Here is a 16,786-nt window from a genome sequence, read left to right as displayed (position 1 = left end):
TTTCTATCGTTGCTTTACGTTGTTCTGTAGCTGGATTAGCTGGATTCCACAACCCAACAATAATACAAATGTCAGAGTTTGTCCGCCACTTGATGTCTTCATTCAAGAAAAGAGAAGCATCACAATAAAACATAAAAGTTAACAGACAAGTATTTTTCCTCTTGTGGACAAGACATATGGCCTAGTCCCCCAGATCTGTTTGTGGGTTTACCAACTCCATTGCCGTCAATGTGTTAAGACATAACAATGAGTTGGCACGATAGCATAAACAGACAACATCAGGCTACAAGACATACAGTAGATGAGAATTATTAACTGAAGAGGAACATACATGATCCAAAAGGTTTTCAAGGAGCAAGAGACTGTTGAGATGTTACCGTCACATTTATTACACAGGGTAGAGGTAGCTAGCCTTGCTAACCCAGACTGACATGAATGAATACGGTTCTGTGCACATAGTCCAATTAATATAATCATTTGATTTCAAAATGTTTACATGCTTTTACAAGAAGACGATTCCCCCTCCCCCAAAAAATCCTGTTAACATGGACACATCTGAAATCAGGCTACCTGATGGGACTTTGATGAATGCAGAAAAATCGCCAATCAAAATAAAATGCTCTCGCACAACAACCCTGTTATTTTTTGAGGAGCCTATTAGAGACGGAGTTCAGACCTATAAAGTTTGTATGAGAAAACTATATTTCTAAGATGGATACTTGTGTATTCAAAGGAAATGTGTGCTGCTGGTTCAGGCACATGTGCAGGTCAAACACACCGCTGGAAATCTAATTAAGTTTCTTTACATGTCGTAATCATTTGAAAGATGGCGTAGAAAACCAGATGTTTAAATCGGCATATGCTTACTTCGATTATGATCGCATGCCGATTAAGATAAGCAGAGTAAGGAGTACATGACTATTGCATGATCTGCCCTGCTGCCACAATCCATTTAATATTGGGTTAATAGTGTGCAGGGCTCCTCAAGTCCTGCCTCTTCCATCTTACTCAGTGATGAATATTCATTCAGGAATTCTGAAACAACCAGGGTAGGTAGTTTTAGTCAGACAGGGAGAAGGCAGTAACTAGTCAGTCTCTTTCTAAAACAGGAGACTTGCTCTTGTAATTACAAGCCAATAAATCCAATTTACCCACGCTACTTTTACACAAACAGGCCTCTTTTGTTCCAGTGTCGCAAAATACATTTTGATATTTATATTATTCAATTATTTCACCCACACGTCTGTTGCCAAGGGCTAAAATAGAAGTCAGTTATATTTCTGATGCAGATCGAACTGCAAGGCCTGCTTCTTCCATCTCCTCATTGGTTTATAGAAGCAGGTACCCACGTGCCATCTCATTGGTTATACCCACGTGGGTGACTGAAAGACGAACGAGGCCAGTGGCGGTAATGCACCTAATTTATGAAAGTTGCCAATCGCAATATAAAGTCAAGAGAAGAAAAAGTCTGGAAGAAGGAGAGATGACTAGAAACGATTCAGTTGACCATTTAATGTGTGGCTTAATTAGTGGAGTTGAGGACCTTGTGCATTTCAGGTAAAATAACAACTCAATGATTAGAAACCCAGGATAAATTAGCTAGCAACAGCAAGCTAGCTAAATAGGACAAATTAGCTAGCAAGTGCAAGCTAGCTAGCTAAATTGCCATAAATGTTTAATGCTTTTTGACCTGTCCCCAAATTAATATAATTGGTTCAGAGTTTGTTTTGATATTTTAACCCTGCGTGTCGTGATCACGTTTGGCGTGGGGGGACAAAATACATTTATGCACAATGGCGCATGCACACAGCCGGTTTGAGTTCCGTGTCAGCTAGCTGTCCTGTTCATCCTCCATGGGAATAGGGAAATGTAATAAATTTAGAGAGACTAGCACCACAATCTGACCTATTCATCTTCGCAGGAGAAGATCGTTAAAAAATTGATTTGTTAGATATGCTTTGCCTCGTTCTCCCACACTGATCAACTCACTGGCAAAATAATGTTTGTGTGAACGGCTAAATCCTTATTATTAGGAGTGTTGCTACATTCACATGGACCAGATGTGAGGTTATGGCCCATTATTACACATAGTAGGTGGACAGGAAGATATTTCCACCACAAGGTTATTATATGTGGTATAGACCTATAACAATACAAGAGCTGTTAACAAAACAACATTGCCGATGGGACATAAATGCTCTGATCAATAAGGTTTATTTGTCCATAGACATACCTACTGTAACACAATGTGTCACTCATGAACACTGGAAAGAGCCTTAAAGCCGTAGTCATGTCTGAACCCACGTATCGTCCTTTGAGATAGATGGCTTATCGGGATTTTGGGTCCAGAATTGTGGTATCCGCTGTGAATCCACCCCCTCTTTCACAGTGAGAGTGTTCATCTACCAACGCTAGCAGCAATCCATCAGTTCTGGGTTTAGGTTCAGAGTGTCTATGAAGAGGCTGATGTGAGCTGCCCCTTGTGTACGTACTCCAGAGCTGTGGCGATGGTTCTCATATCCATCTCAATGCTACGAGCCCAGTTCTCCACATCACCGATTTCCTGGTCAAGAGAAAGATAAAAGGTTAGGAGCCAAAGCTAAAGATACAATGGGAAGGGTTAGAACTAAACATGAATAAGTAGCCTACACAGATAGATTACAAATGCATAACTGTTTTAGTTATTCTGGTAATGACCAGGGTCCGGTTTCTCAAAAGTATCTTAAGGCTAAGTTTATCTTAGAACCATAGGATCAAATAGAATCTAATTTTATTCATCAGTTGCTTCGTAAACAACAGCTGTTGTAATTTAAGGCTCTAGAAACAGCAGTTACAAAAACCCTCAAATCCCAGAGTCCCCCACATGGACTGAACAATATTTGTACATTATTATTTCTAAAATTCTTGAAGTTCTGTCAAGTTGGTTGTTGATCATAGCTAGACAGCCATTTTCAAGTCATACCATAGATTTTCAAGCCAATTTAAGTCAAAACTGTAACTAGGCCACTCGGGAACATTCAATGTCTTCTTGGTAAGCAACTCCAGTGTAGATTTGGCCTTGTGTTTTAGGTAATTGTCCTGCTGAAAGGTGAATGTGTCTCCCAGTGTCTGCTGGAAAGCAGACAACCAATTTTCTCTAGGAATTTTCCGTAAATTTTTATCCTCCCAAGTATCTTTACATTTTGAGTACTTTTTCCACCACTGGTATAGAGGTCCTGGATGGCAGGAAGCTTGACTCCAGTGATGTACTGGGCTGGGCTGCACGCACTACCCTGTGTAGCGTCTTACGGTCGGATGCCGAGCAGTTGCCATACCAGGCGGTGATGCAACCGGTCAGGATGCTCTCGATGGTCCAGCTGTAGAACTTTTGAGGATCTGGGGACCCATGCCAAATCTTTTCAGTCTCCTGGGGGGAAAAAAGGTGTTGTCGTGCCCTCCTCATGACTGTCTTGGTGATGTGGACACTTGAAACGCACAACTGCCTCCACTACAGCCGTGTTGATGTGAAGGGGGCGCGTTCGGCCCTCCTTTTCCTGTAGTCCACGATCAGCTCCTTTGTCTTGAATTATGTTGGAGGGAGAAGTTGTTGTCCTGGCACCACACTGCCAGGTCTCTGACCTCCCTATAGGCCATCTTATCGTTGTTGGTGATCAGGCCTACCACTGTTGTGGTGTTGGAGTGGTGCTTGGCTACGCAGTCGTGGGTGAACAGGGAGTACAGGAAGGGACTAAGCAGAGGTGTTGTTGCATACCCTTAGCACCTGGAGGCAGCACGTCAGGAAGTCCAGGATCCAGTTGCAGAGGGAGGTGTTTAGTCCCTGGGTCCTTAGATTAGTGATGAGCTTTGTGGGCACTATGGTGTTGAACACTGAGCTTGTTGTCAATGAACAGCACTCACATAGGTGTTCCTTTTGTCCAGGTGAGAAAGGGCATTGTGGAGTGCAATAGAGATTGCATCATCTGTGGATCTGTTGGGGCGGTATGCGAATTGGAATGGTCTAGGGTTTCCGGGATGATGGTTTTGATGTGAGCCATGACCAGCCTTTCAAAGCACTTCATGGCTACCGACTACGGGGCAGTAGTCATTTAGGCAGGTTACCTTTGCTTTCTTGGGCACAGGGACTATGGTGGTCTGCTTAAAACATGTAGATATTACAGACTCGGTCAGGGAGAGGTTGAAAATGTCAGTGAAAACAATTGCTAGTTGTTCCACGCATGCTCTAACTACACGTCCTGGTAATCCTTGTGAATGTGGACCTGTTTAAAAGGTCTTGCTCATATCGGCTACGGAGAGAGTGATCATAGTCGTCCAGAACAGCTAGTCCTCTCGTGCATGCTTCAGTGTTGCTTGCCTTGAAGCAAGCATGAAAAGCATATAGCCCGTCTGAGGGCATAGCGTGATTTCATATAAGTGTCAGGATTACTGTCCAGTTCCCTGAAAGCAGCAGGTCTAGCCTTTAGCGCTGTGCAGATGTTGCCGGTAATCCATGGCTTCTGGTTGGGATATGTACGTGGGGACGACTGACCAATCCACTTATTGATGAAGCCAGTGACTGAGTTGGTATACTCCTGAATCCCAGAACATTTTCCAGTCTGTGCTTGCAAAACAGTACTGTAGCGCAACATCTGCGTTTCCTGACCACTTCCGTATTGAGCGAGTCACTGGTACGTCCTTATTTAGTTTTTGCTTGTAAGCAGGAATCAGGAGGATAGAATTATGGTCAGATTTGCCAAATGGAGGACGAGGGAGAGCTTTGTATGCGTCTCTGTGTGTAGAGTAAAGGTGCTCTAGAGTTTTTTTCCCCCTCTGGTTGCACATGTAACATGCTGGTAGAAATGAGGTAACACGGATTTAAGTTTATATGCATGAAAGTCCCCGGCCACTAGGAGCGGCGCTTCTGGAAAACCATTTTCAAGTTTGCTTATGGTTGTATACAGCTCGTTGAGTGTGGCTTTAGTGCCAGCATCAGTTTGTTGTGGGAAATAGATAGCTACGAAAAATATAGATTAAAACTTTCTTGGTAGATAGTGTGGCCTACAGCTTATCATGAGGTACTCTACCTCAGGCAAGCAATACCTCCGTCTGGCAATTCTACCATAAAGGCCTGATTGGTGGAGTGCTGCAGAGATGGGAGAACCTTCCAGAAGGACAACCATCTCCACAGAGGAACTCTGGAGCTCTGTCAGAGTGACCATCTGATTCTTGGTAACCTCCCTGACCTAGGCCCTTCTCCCCTGATTGCTCAGCTTGGCTGGGCGGCCAGCTCTAGGAAGATTCTTGGTGGTTCAAACTTCTTCCATTTAAGAATGATAGAGACCACTGTGTTCTTGGGGACCTTCAATGCTGCAGAAATGTTTTGGAACCCTTCCCCAGATCTGTGCCTCGACACAATCCTGTCTCTGTGCTCTACGGACAATTCCTTCAACGTCATGGCTTGGTGATTGCTCTGACGTGCACTGATAACTGTGGGTCCATATATAGACAGGTGTGTGCCTTTCCAAATCATATCCAATCAATTGAATTTACCACAGGTGGACTCCAATCAAGTTGTAGAAACATAAAGGATGATTAATGGAAAGAGGATGCACCTGAGCTCAAGTTCAAGTTTCATAGCAAAGGGTCTGAACACTTATGTGAATAAGGTTTGTTTTTTTATTTTGAACATTTCTAAAAACCTGTTTTTGCTTTGTCATTATAGGGTATTGTGTGTAGATTGAGGACATTTGTTCATTTAATACATTTTAGAATAAGGCTGTAATGTAACAAAATGTGGAATATTTGCACTGCGTCTATGGTAATGACAATTTCCTGCCACAAGGGGGTGGTACTGTCAACTTTATGAATGAGAACCAGACATGATGGAGGTTCATCTCATTGTCAGAATGTCCTGAAAGTCATCCTCTTGACAAAGCAAAAAATAAGCCATGACTGAGATGACTCAGAAATATTTTGACGGGAATAAAGCACCCCCCCCCCCCCCCCCCCCCCCCCCCCCCCTGACCAAGCCAAGGTCCCTCAGGCTAGTGACACCTTCTTTTCTCAGTTTGCAGTATATGACAAGGATAATGCACCAGCTTCTCAGGACATTGTAGAAGGCCAGAGAGAGGGAATGTGTTTGATGTTCAACAACAAGGGTTTGGATTTCCTTCATACCTCAGTTACCTCCACTATGCTAACAAAGACACAGCACAGAGATTGTCTTACAGCTGAGAAAGAGTGGTCTTGGTAGAACAGTAGCTTTCTGTGAGTCACAGATATACATTGATGTGCTTGAGGCCTACTGTAATTGTATATACTTTTTTAGAAAACGTTTGACCTCTGTCATTGCGTTCCAAGATGGCGTAGCAGTAAGTCGTCCTGTCGTGTCCCTGTATTTATCGTTTCTTTTTCGTTTTTTTACATATTTTCTCCACATATCTCTTTGAAAACATTTTGCTAAACCCTAAGCTTCCAAATACTCTCCTGCAACCCGACTCACCCAATGTAGCTATTTTTTCCTAAATTCCTAAAGTATTTATATTTACTTCGGGACCCCTCAACTGAAGCTAGCCAGCTAACCAGAGCATAACGGACCTATTTATTTTTCATCACCGGATTCATCCCCGGATTCCCACCGCAAACGGAACATCTTTCAGCTGGATTTTTCAGCAACTAGCTATCTAGCTAAACCGCAACCCCAGATTACTCCTGGCTAGCGTTTCCACCCACTTAGCTTGAAGCTAGCCCGGCCGTAGCACCTGTGCTACCACCGTAGCATACTCCTGAGCTACAATACCCGGGCCCACGACCGGTCTATCGATGTCATCGCATGAAGAGGAATAAACAGACTCACCCCATCGCGACGTCCCCCAAAGGCTAACCCTCTAGCCCTCACTATCTCCCTGCTTGCTAATTCGGCCTGCTAACTGCTAGCTTGTCCAGCTCCGGTCCGCTAACTGCTACCTTGTCTAGCCCGGGCCTACAAACTGTTAGCTTGTTAGCACAGGCCTGCTAACCACCTGAATCGCCGCGTCCCAAACGCTCACCGGACCCATATTTACTTTCTCTCTTTTGACTTTTAATTTGTTTATACCTTCCGGAAACCTGCCTCACCCAATGTGATACGGAATCGCTATAATTTTTTTATTTTTAGAACACACTCAAGAACCTCCAGAAGCTAACCAGCTAACTAGCTACAAGCTATTTAGTTATTGTTAGTTTTTTTTAACCTGGATAACACTCGCCAGTCCAGCTTCCCTGCCCCATCCACCGCTGCCCCCTGGACACTGATCTCTTGGCTACATAGCTGATGCACGCTGGACTGTCCATTAATCACGGTACTCCATTCTGCTTGTTTGTTTTATCTGTTGGCCCCGTTGCCTAGTCTACGCCATTTTACCTGCTGTTGTTGTGCTAGCTGATTAGCTGTTGTCTCACCTACTGTTTTAGCTAGCTTTCCCAATTCAACACCTGTGATTACTGCATGCCTCGCTGTATGTTTCTCTCAAATGTCAATATGCCTTGTATACTGTTGTTCAGGTTAGTTATCATTGTTTTAGTTCACAATGGAGCCCCTAGTTCCACTCTTCATGCCCCTGATAACTCCTTTGTCCCACCTCACACACATGCGGTGACCTCACCCATTACTACCAGCATGTCCAGAGATACAACCTCTCTCATCATCACCCAGTGCCTGGGCTTACCTCCGCTGTACCCGCACCCCACCATACCCCTGTCTGCGCATTATGCCCTGAATATATTCTACCATGCCCAGAAACCTGCTCCTCTTATTCTCTGTCCCCAACGCTCTAGGCGACCAGTTTTGATAGCCTTTAGCCGCACCCTCATACTACTCCTTCTCTGTTCCGCGGGTGATGTGGAGGTAAACCCAGGCCCTGCATGTCCTCAGGCACCCTCATTTGTTGACTTCTGTGATCGAAAAAGCCTTGGTTTCATGCATGTCAACATCAGAAGCCTCCTCCCTAAGTTTGTCTTACTCACTGCTTTAGCACACTCTGCTAACCCGGATGTCCTTGCTGTGTCTGAATCCTGGCTCAGGAAGGCCACCAAAAATTCAGAGATTTCCATACCCAACTATAACATCTTCCGTCAAGATAGAACTGCCAAAGGGGGAGGAGTTGCAGTTTACTGCAGAGATAGCCTACAAAGTAATGTCATACTTTCCAGGTCCATACCCAAACAGTTCGAACTACTAATTTTGAAAATTACTCTCTCCAGAAATAAGTCTCTCACGGTTGCCGCCTGCTACCGACCCCCCTCAGCTCCCAGCTGTGCCCTGGACACCATTTGTGAATTGATCGCCCCCCATCTAGCTTCAGAGTTTGTTCTGTTAGGTGACCTAAACTGGGATATGCTTAACACCCCGCCAGTCCTACAATCTAAGCTAGATGCCCTCAATCTCACACAAATCATCAAGGAACCCATCAGGTACAACCCTAACTCTGTAAACAAGGGCACCCTCATAGACGTCATCCTGACCAACTGGCCCTCCAAATACACCTCCGCTGTCTTCAACCAGGATCTCAGCGATCACTGCCTCATTGCCTGTATCCGCTACGGAGCCGCAGTCAAACGACCACCTCTCATCACTGTCAAACGCTCCCTAAAACACTTCTGTGAGCAGGCCTTTCTAATCGACCTGGCCCGGGTATCCTGGAAGGACATTGACCTCATCCCGTCAGTTGAGGATGCCTGGTCATTCTTTAAAAGCAACTTCCTCACCATTTTAGATAAGCATGCTCCGTTCAAAAAATGCAGAACTAAGAACAGATACAGCCCTTGGTTCACCCCAGACCTGACTGCCCTCGACCAGCACAAAAACATCCTGTGGCGGACTGCAATAGCATCGAATAGTCCCCGTGATATGCAACTGTTCAGGGAAGTCCGGAACCAATACACGCAGTCAGTCAGGAAAGCTAAGGCCAGCTTCTTCAGGCAGAAGTTTGCATCCTGTAGCTCCAACTCCAAAAAGTTCTGGGACACCGTGAAGTCCATGGAGAACAAGAGCACCTCCTCCCAGCTGCCCACTGCACTGAGGCTAGGTAACACGGTCACCACTGATAAATCCATGATTATCGAAAACTTCAATAAGCATTTCTCAACGGCTGGCCATGCCTTCCGCCTGGCTACTTCAACCTCGGCCAACAGCCAACCAAATCCAGATAGCAGATGTTCTGAAAGAGCTGCAAAACCTGGACCCGTACAAATCAGCTGGGCTTGACAATCTGGACCCTCTATTTCTGAAACTATCTGCCACCATTGTCGCAACCCCTATTACCAGCCTGTTCAACCTCTCTTTCATATCGTCTGAGATCCCCAAGGATTGGAAAGCTGCCGCAGTCATCCCCCTTTTCAAAGGGGGAGACACCCTGGACCCAAACTGTTACAGACCTATATCCATCCTGCCCTGCCTATCTAAGGTCTTCGAAAGCCAAGTCAACAAACAGGTCACTGACCATCTCGAATCCCACCGTACCTTCTCCGCTGTGCAATCTGGTTTCCGAGCCGGTCATGGGTGCACCTCAGCCACACAAGGTACTCAACGATATCATAACCGCCATCGATAAAAGACAGTACTGTGCAGCCGTCTTTATCGACCTTGCCAAGGCTTTCGACTCTGTCAATCACCATATTCTTATCGGCAGACTCAGGAGCCTCGGTTTTTCGGATGACTGCCTTGCCTGGTTCATCAATTACTTTGCAGACAGAGTTCAGTGCGTCAAATCGGAGGGCATGCTGTCTGGTCCTCTGGCAGTCTCTATGGGGGTGCCACAGGGTTCAATTCTCGGGCCGACTCTTTTCTCTGTGTATATCAATGATGTTGCTCTTGCTGCGGGCGATTCCCTGATCCACCTCTACGCAGACGACACCATTCTATATACTTTCGGCCCGTCTTTGGACACTGTGCTATCTAACCTCCAAACAAGCTTCAATGCCATACAACACTCCTTCCGTGGCCTCCAACTGCTCTTAAACGCTAGTAAAACCAAATGCATGCTTTTCAACCGGTCGCTGCCTGCACCCGCATGCCCGACTAGCATCACCACCCTGGATGGTTCCGACCTAGAATATGTGGACGTCTATAAGTACCTAGGTGTCTGGCTAGACTGCAAACTCTCCTTCCAAACTCATATCAAACATCTCCAATCGAAAATCAAATCAAGAGTCGGCTTTCTATTCCGCAACAAAGCCTCCTTCACTCACGCCGCCAAGCTTACCCTAGTAAAACTGACTATCCTACTGATCCTCGACTTCGGCGATGTCATCTACAAAATGGCTTCCAACACTCTACTCAGCAAACTGGATGCAGTTTATCACAGTGCCATCCGTTTTGTCACTAAAGCACCTTATACCACCCACCACTGCGACTTGTATGCTCTAGTCGGCTGGCCCTCGCTACATATTCGTCGCCAGACCCACTGGCTCCAGGTCATCTACAAGTCCATGCTAGGTAAAGCTCCGCCTTATCTCAGCTCACTGGTCACGATGGCAACACCCATCCGTAGCACGCGCTCCAGCAGGTGTATCTCACTGATCATCCCTAAAGCCAACACCTCATTTGGCCGCCTTTCGTTCCAGTACTCTGCTGCCTGTGACCGGAACGAATTGCAAAAATCGCTGAAGTTGGAGACTTTTATCTCCCTCACCAACTTCAAACATCAGCTATTTGAGCAGCTAACCGATCGCTACAGCTGTACATAGTCTATTGGTAAATAGCCCACCCTTTTTCACCTACCTCATCCCCATACTGTTTTTATTTATTTACTTTTCTGCTCTTTTGCACACCAATATCTCTACCTGTACATGACCATCTGATCATTCATCACCCCAGTGTTAATCTGCAAAATTGTAATTATTTGCCTACCTCCTCATGCCTTCTGCACACATTGTATATAGACTCCCCCTTTGTTTTCTACTGTGTTATTGACTTGTTAATTGTTTACTCCATGTGTAACTCTTTGTTGTCTGCTCACACTGCTATGCTTTATCTTGGCCAGGTCGCAGTTGCAAATGAGAACTTGTTCTCAACTAGCCTACCTGGTTAAATAAAGGTTAAATAAAAATAAAAAATAAAATAAATTGCCAACAAAGAGTATATAACCTTGTATTGAGATAAACTTTTGTTATTGACCAAATACTTATTTTCCACCATAATTTGCAAATAAATTCATTAAAAATCCTACAATGTGATTTTCTGGATTTCTTTTCCTAATTTTGTCTGACATAGTTGAAGTGTACCTATGATGAAAATTACAGGCCTCTCTCATGTTTTTAAAGGCGAGAACTTTTTTATTTTTTATTTATTTAACCAGGCAAGTCAGTTAAGAACACATTCTTATTTTCAATGACGGCCTGGGAACAGTGGGTTAACTGCCTGTTCAGGGGCAGAACGACAGATTTGTACCTGGTCAGCTCGGGGGTTTGAACTCGCAACCTTCCGGTTACTAGTCCAACGCTCTAACCACTAGGCTACGCTGCCGCCCACTAGGCTACTTGCACAATTGGTGGATAACTAAATACTTTTTTGCCCCACTGTATGTATATACACACACACACACACACACACACACACACACACACGGCTAAAATGCTTTTGAACGTTAGAATGTTTCACTGGATAATTGACAGAGTTCATGATACATCAAAAAAAGGAGTGGAACTGTTTAAACTAACTTCTGTCTCTAGGGATAGTAAAGATACCTTTGATTTGGGTGCAGAAGGAAAATACCCCATACCACTTCTCCTGGCATCTTTGAAAACACTCAAACATGTCTGCTACCACTCACCAAAGATTTAGAGATGTTGGTTCCTAATCTAAGACCATATAGGGTTGAGTATGTGTGTGTGTGTGTGTGTGTACCTTCAGGGCCTGGTTGAAGCCTTCCACCATACTAATCCACTGGCCAGTCTGCTTGGAGAACTGGCCGGCCTGCACCTGTAGCGTCTTCACCTCATGGTCCAGCTTCCTCTGGTTCACATACGCCTTGGCCACCCTGGAGTTAAACACACAGTAACTGGAAGATGACTAGGGCTATAGCGCATGTTAAAACAAAGTTAGGTACAATAACACCTTATAAACACAATATAGATGTGTATAACAACAGTATCAGCCACAAGAGTTCGGAGATGATCAGAAAACGAATGCAAAGTTTGGCACAAGAATGGAAGCTAACCAAGTTCCATTATTCAATAGAAGGTTGATCTTATTACATCTTATGGGCAAAGGCATTCTATTTGATATTGGAAACTGAAGGGAAAGTCGACTGACAGTTCCTGAAAAAGAGTAAAAATGATGTCCTTACGAACTCCTTAATGTTAAATCTCAAAGAGGGGAGAAATGTTGCTACACTTGACTTGATCCTCTTTTTGTTAACGGCAATATAATGTAGTGGCACAACAATGGTGGTCACGTCTAACTGTTGCTCACTAAGATGCTTTTCTTGGGTTTGGCCTTTATGTTGCTGTCATAACGATTCTGTATTACCAGTGTACATTGTGCTGTGGAGTCACATGCCATCATTGGTTAACACAGTGATTGAAGGCTAAGCACACAAACGGGGTAGTTTCTCCAGCACAGATTATGCCTAGGCCTGGAAAACACAACTCACTTGAGAATCTCCATTAAAAATGCTTTTTAGTCCAGGATGAAGTTTAATCTGTGTCTGGGACAGTGCCCCACAGGGTTCAATTTGCAGGCATTATTCAATTGTAACATGCTATAATAAGCCAAGGCTACTCAAACAGAAGACAGTAGCTAAAACATTTTCAATGCAGGTTACAACAAATGTCTAATATGTCACATGTCAAGCCATTTGAACTGAATTGGCTGAGTTGAACAGCTGAATTACTTGAACCCAATGGGACATAGAATGGGTCACATAAAAGAGTTACGAACAGGGCATACATACCCCACATTAAGGTGGTCCACCAAGGCTTCTGTTAGACAGGTGGCAGCAGTAATTGCCTCTCGTCTACGTCCCTCTGTGCAGGGAAAAAGAAAACAGCTGTCATGTCATGGGTGAATGGAATTTGCCTCCACTGGAGATGGCAGCATGGGCAGCTAACTGGTTAGCCATCAGGTCCAGACATAGCGAGAAGCTAGCTAGCTGATTTCTGAGGCTACTTAGTTATGCGCTAGCTAGCTTTGGGCATCAGTGTGAGTTCCTCTACGAACACTGAACTAGATACAATTTGTTGTCGTCGTTGCATGATGGGACCATAGTTAAGGGCCGTCCACATCAAGAATGAGAACGGTTTTATTGTTATAATCTAATTCAAGTTAACAGGTGCATTCATACTACAACGATAACTACAAAAATAGTGGAAAACGAGAGCCATCGTTTTGGATCACTTTCAGAGTGATTTTTTCCCCCTGTCCCTCCAATGAAATCAAAAACGTGTTTGATTGAAGTGTTCTTAGTTCTAGGTGTGCGAGGCTGCTTGGAGAGGAGAGAGGAGCGCACAGTAAACTTGCCTGGGCAACTAGACATGTGAGCATATTGTTGGCAACATTAATTCTAGAACATTTTGGGAGAATTATAATCCACAACAAACAGCACATATTTACCAATAGTATCTGTTAACGCTGATAACATCCTGACAAAATACACACTGACTGGTCGCTAATGTGCCTTTCTGGACCTTGTAAACTGTCTAGAAATTCAAATTACTGACCCAAATAGTTGCAGATCAGATTTGTATTATTTGGGAATGAAACATGCATTCAGAACACAGGGTTATTGAAATTACATTCACTGCAAAAAAATATGCATTATTACATTGTGTTGTTATAGCCTAGGTATGAAAATTTGGTCGCAGTTGTAAATGAGAACTTGTTCTCAACTAGCCTACTTGGTTAAATAAAGGTGAAATAAATAAAAAATATGCAGCATATCGGAAACCCAACTGCTGATTTTTTGTATTGTTGTGAATTGTTAGATACTACTGCACTGTTGGAGCTAGGAACACAATCATTTCACTACACCTGCAATACCATCTAAATATGTATATGTGACCAATAAAATTTGATTTGGAAGGAGGAAGAAGTCACTATGACAACTAACACACCCGGAAGGACAGAATGGTTTGTTACCTTATTCATAGGCCTACAGCGAGCAATAGGAGGTTTTGTTAAGTTCATTGGCAGGTGTAGGCTACTGTATAACAATACACTCTCCTCTAGTGTGGATGCTCGCCAACGTTTTATAGTTATGTATTATATGTCGTTATAGTTAGTCATTGACCTTGGTGTGAATGGCCATTTATTAGTTAAAATAAGCTAGCATGCAGTTAGTCACGAAATTCACAATACTTTTCACAATACCATCTCATGCATTTTCAACAGTTGTCTGCCTTTGTGTCAGTCTAGGTTCAGGATCACAAGTAACTTAACTAGAACAAGCTTAACGTTGCTGCTCGCAAATAAGCTAGCTAGCTATATTTAGTAGTATTGTTTTAGCATAACTATCGCTAGCTAATCAGACAACTTCAGTTTCACACGATACCTTCTTTCCTCTCACCTTGAAGTTCTTTTCGTTCGTTCTGCTTCGATTGGTGTTCCTTTAATAAACGGGAAAGCATTTTCACGTTTTTGTTCGTTCAGTTGAACGTTTTAATCAAGAGATATTTTAATTTAGCAAAGCTATCAGAACTCAGAGCTGTTGTCACGAGACCGCCCAATGCGGAAGAGACTTGTACCACGTGATCTTCTTCGTCTTCTTCTTCTTTTTTTAAATGTAACTTTTATATAACTAGGCAAGTCAATTAAGAAGAAATTCTTATTTACAATGACGGCCAAACCCGGACGATGCTGGGCCAATTGTGTACTGCCCTATGGCACAGCCAGATGTGATACAACCTGGATTCGGACCAGGGACTGTGGGCACCTCTTGCACTGAGATGCAGTGCCTTAGACCACTACACCACTCGGGAGCCTAAATGAGGCTTGACGGTGGTTGGCATCCAATAAATGTTGCATTACCGCCACATACTAGTATATAATAAAATAATAATTTTAAATAAATAATATAATAAAAAATACAACAATACCCAACCATCTAACACTACACTCACAACAATTAGTAATAAATACCAATCCCTGCAGTACAGTTGATAATCATTACTGTACATGCAAAGAATCCAATCTTACTGAAACATATCGCTTGTTGGTTTATCCCAGGACAATTTTATATCAATCTCTTAATTCAAAGACTCAATCATGGACACTCTTACTGGCAGTTGTGGCTGCTTTGTGTGATGTATTGTTGTCTCTACCTTCTTGACCTTTGTGCTGTTGACTGTGCCCAATAATGTTTGTAGTACACTCGACTGAAAGAATACAGTTCGTTCACCGTATACTCATTAAGTATGTAGTATACAGTTTGTTAGTATGGGTATTTGAACACAGCTATAGTGAATTTTACAAACACTTATATGTGTTTAAGTATGTGTTTGGTTCAGGCTTACCTTGGTGTGACATTTTGATAACCATGTAATTATCTCTCGGACAAGGTCAGTTTTATCAATATATTTGCCTTAATTTACTCAAAAATGCTAAATAATTAACAGAAAAGGCCGCAGCAAGACTACAAATTTAGCAGGAAGCTCCAGCACCTCATTTCTAACTGACAATGTCATCTACCATTCACCAGCGTGATCAGAGACCTGTCCCCAATCCATGATGAATCCATGTGCTGTATTGACATGAATGGAATAAAGTGTTGAACCTCTTCAGTCCCCTTTCTCAGTTTTAGCTACAGTAACCACTGACTACACTTTAGCTAGCTAGTTAGCAGAGTAGTAAATAAAAATAATAATAATGTATTACTTAGCATTCAATTGTTTGTACAACATGTCGACTTTGGTGTCTATTTCAGACCTTATGGCATTTGTCAAGGATCAGCATAGGAGCATTAAAAGGGGAGAAGACCACTCTCAGTCTGGCCATGATGAGAAGTGCAGCTATAGTGAGGGGAAACCTACCGGTTTGGTCAGGGCCAGCACGAGGGATAACGTTTATCCTGTCTCAGTGAGTGTAGCTATTAAGTTAAGTTTGAGCATCTTAGCAATACAATGTGTTCTATACAGCTGTCAACATTCTACAAGGAAAGAGCTACTTAATTAATCAATTATATAACCATTAACCAGATTACCCCAGATACCAGACTTAGATGAGTGATAACTAAGTTCTAGAATGTTGTCATTGATGAGAATAAATCAAAAAATCTATTGACATTCAGAATTCACTTTGTTTATACATCCAGTCTGTATTGTAGTTGCATGACCAAAGACAAATCTTCAAAGGCACAGTATTTATTTGGAGTGGTACATTCAGTCTTGACTTATATGATCCTTTTATGAAATGGGTATTTGAACACAGCTATATGTCAAGTGATAAACTTTTAATTGAAAACTTGGGACTTTATGGAAAAACTGCACTTGTCCTCATGAAAATGACAGTTTATTAATATTCTACAGCTGTAGTGTCATCAATCAAATCAAACTTGATTTATATAGCACATTTCTTTCAACAAATGCATTTCAAGGTCTTCAAAGTCAGGCATTGAAAGACATGTGTCAAGTAACATCCTTCATCTCGGCAGGTCTCTATAGGTGACCAGGGGATTCTCTCTGCCACATACAAATGCCTCCATGGAGCTTATCAGTGTAGCCATGCAACCTATTATGGCAGTTCACAATATCGTCCATACAGATGTGGAATGTGATTGGAGGAAGCCAGCCGTGGCCCAACCAGGTGCAGTCAATGGAGGACCTATATTTGGCTGAA

General features: G+C 43.1%; 1 protein-coding gene across 1 annotated transcript; it reads right to left on the bottom strand.

Moving 5' to 3' along the window:
* Positions 1-365: 365 nt before the first annotated feature.
* LOC109891452 (biogenesis of lysosomal organelles complex-1, subunit 1) lies at positions 366-14,717 on the bottom strand. Its single transcript, XM_020484008.2, has 4 exons — positions 14,520-14,717; positions 12,909-12,981; positions 11,861-11,993; positions 366-2,563 (listed from the first exon to the last, which is right to left on the bottom strand). The coding sequence occupies exons 1-4, from the start codon at positions 14,578-14,580 to the stop codon at positions 2,453-2,455; spliced, it is 378 nt and encodes a 125-aa protein (XP_020339597.1). The 5' UTR covers positions 14,581-14,717; the 3' UTR covers positions 366-2,452.
* Between the last annotated feature and the right edge of the window lie 2,069 nt (positions 14,718-16,786).

Source organism: Oncorhynchus kisutch, linkage group LG5 (genome assembly GCF_002021735.2).
Source record: "Oncorhynchus kisutch isolate 150728-3 linkage group LG5, Okis_V2, whole genome shotgun sequence".
NCBI lineage: Eukaryota > Metazoa > Chordata > Actinopteri > Salmoniformes > Salmonidae > Oncorhynchus > Oncorhynchus kisutch.
The sequence above is the reverse complement of the archived record's forward strand: the minus strand, read 5'-3'. Positions and strand labels throughout refer to the sequence as shown.

Coding starts and splice junctions, on each gene's coding strand:
- LOC109891452 (XM_020484008.2), bottom strand. CDS start 14,580: ATGCTTTCCCGTTTATTAAAGGAACACCAATCGAAGCAGAACGAACGA. Junction 12,982..14,519: donor CGAACGAAAAGAACTTCAAG/GTGAGAGGAAAG, acceptor TTCCCTGCACAG/AGGGACGTAGACGAGAGGCA. Junction 11,994..12,908: donor GTGGACCACCTTAATGTGGG/GTATGTATGCCC, acceptor GTTTAACTCCAG/GGTGGCCAAGGCGTATGTGA.